Source organism: Camellia sinensis, chromosome 1 (assembly GCF_055761805.1).
Source record: "Camellia sinensis isolate YWXY chromosome 1, ASM5576180v1, whole genome shotgun sequence".
NCBI classification, from domain to species: Eukaryota; Viridiplantae; Streptophyta; class Magnoliopsida; order Ericales; family Theaceae; genus Camellia; species Camellia sinensis.
The window spans coordinates 87,041,513-87,043,235 of record NC_138961.1 but is presented as its reverse complement, the minus strand read 5'-3'; the positions used below and the strand labels follow the sequence as shown (position 1 = coordinate 87,043,235).

The following is a 1,723-nucleotide window of genomic DNA, read 5'->3' as shown; positions in this document are numbered from 1 at the left end:
ATACCTAGATCTAAGGTCTACCTTCAAGAACACTTGTGCTCCCTGAACTTGGTCAACAAGGTCATCTATTCGGGGAAATGTGTATTTGTTCGTAATAGTCACTTTGTTCAATTCCCGATAGTCTATACATAGCCTTAAAGATCCATCTTTCTTTTTGACAAACAAAACTGGAGCACCCCAAGGTGACGTGCTTGGGCAGATAAACTTTTGGTCTAACAATTCTTGAAGTTAAGTTTTCAACTCTTTCAATTCAGAAGTTGACATTCAGTATGGGGTTTCAGAAATCAGTTGTGTTCCGGGTATTACATCAATGGTGGATTCAATTTCTCTATCAATTAAGTCCCCAAGCAATTCATTTAGAAACACATCTGGAAATTCACAAGTGACAGGAATGGTTTTCACATTAGGACCACCAAAAGTCTTAATCGATACACAACACATATAACCCTACATCATTTCCTAAGCAGTTCAACAGCTTTCATAGCAAAAATCAAATATGGGGAAGGAACCACTTCATTCCTAGCAAACACAAACTCAGGTAAACCAGGTGGATGAAACACAACAATTTTATTTACATAATCAATAGTTGCATAGTATTTCGTTAACCAGTCCATACCAAATATGCAGTCAAAATGATCAATTCCCAGAGGCAATAAATCAATATACAATGTCACATCACCAATTACAATATCACATGTTAGATAAACATAAGCACATACCATAGAACCCTCAGATGGCGTAGATATAGCTAATAAATAATTCATGGATTCTAAGGGTCTAGTTAATTTCTGAGAAAAGTCATGTGACACAAATGAGTGTGTGGAACCAAAATCTATCAAGACATATGCATTATGGGCACAGATGGAAATTATACCTAACACCACAGCCTTGGTGTTCTTTACATCCCCTAGCACTAGTGTGAATACTCTCCCTTGTCTCAATGTTTCATTTCAAGTATTACCTCTGGCATTAGTTCTTGTATTTGACCTCGTTACAGAAGCAGATCCAGCTGAACTTGTCATGGGGCAATTGGCATTTTCAGACCCAAGTGGACAATCCTTCATTACGTAGCCAAGTTTGCCACATCGATAACAGGCACCGGATGCACGGCAACACATTCCTCTATGTTTTCTTCCATAATTAGGACAATTTGGAATAGATCCACTACTCTGACTAGAGCTACTAGAAGTTCCTGTGTTTTGTTCCTTTGAAAATGAATGACCCTTCTTGAAATTGAATCTAGATCTTTTACCCCTCTATTTAGTTGTTGGAGCTTTGCTTTGTTTCTTTGCTGCGAGAGTGGGTTCGGCCATCAATGCTCTATTAAGTACTTCTACATATGTAGGCAACTTGAGGATGTCTACTCGATCAAACACATCCAAATCTAATGCCCCCTCAAATTTTTGAGCCTTCTTATTGTCCGTATCCACCATATGAGGAGCAAATCGAGCAAATTTCGTGAATTTAGCCTCATATTTGGCTACAAACATGTTGCATTGCTTGAGTTCTTCGAATTCAGAAACCTTTCAGTCCTTTAAGTACTGAGGAAAATACTTGTTATAGAAGATCTCGTTGAATTGAGTCCACATCATTCCCCATTATTAGTTCGGATTAACAACCACCATCTTCGAGCTTCATCTTTTTGGAGTGTAGGTGACTAAAAGAACTTTTTGTGTCTCGAAGCAATGAAATACTTCAAATAGTTTCTCCATTTCGAGCACCT

The 1,723-nt window shown here is 38.1% G+C and overlaps 1 protein-coding gene across 1 annotated transcript; it reads right to left on the bottom strand.

The window, feature by feature from the left end:
• Positions 1 to 452: 452 nt before the first annotated feature.
• On the bottom strand, positions 453 to 1,118 carry LOC145805983 (uncharacterized). The gene is made up of 2 exons (XM_082901589.1): positions 962 to 1,118; positions 453 to 832 (listed from the first exon to the last, which is right to left on the bottom strand). The coding sequence occupies exons 1-2, from the start codon at positions 1,116 to 1,118 to the stop codon at positions 453 to 455; spliced, it is 537 nt and encodes a 178-aa protein (XP_082757715.1).
• Between the last annotated feature and the right edge of the window lie 605 nt (positions 1,119 to 1,723).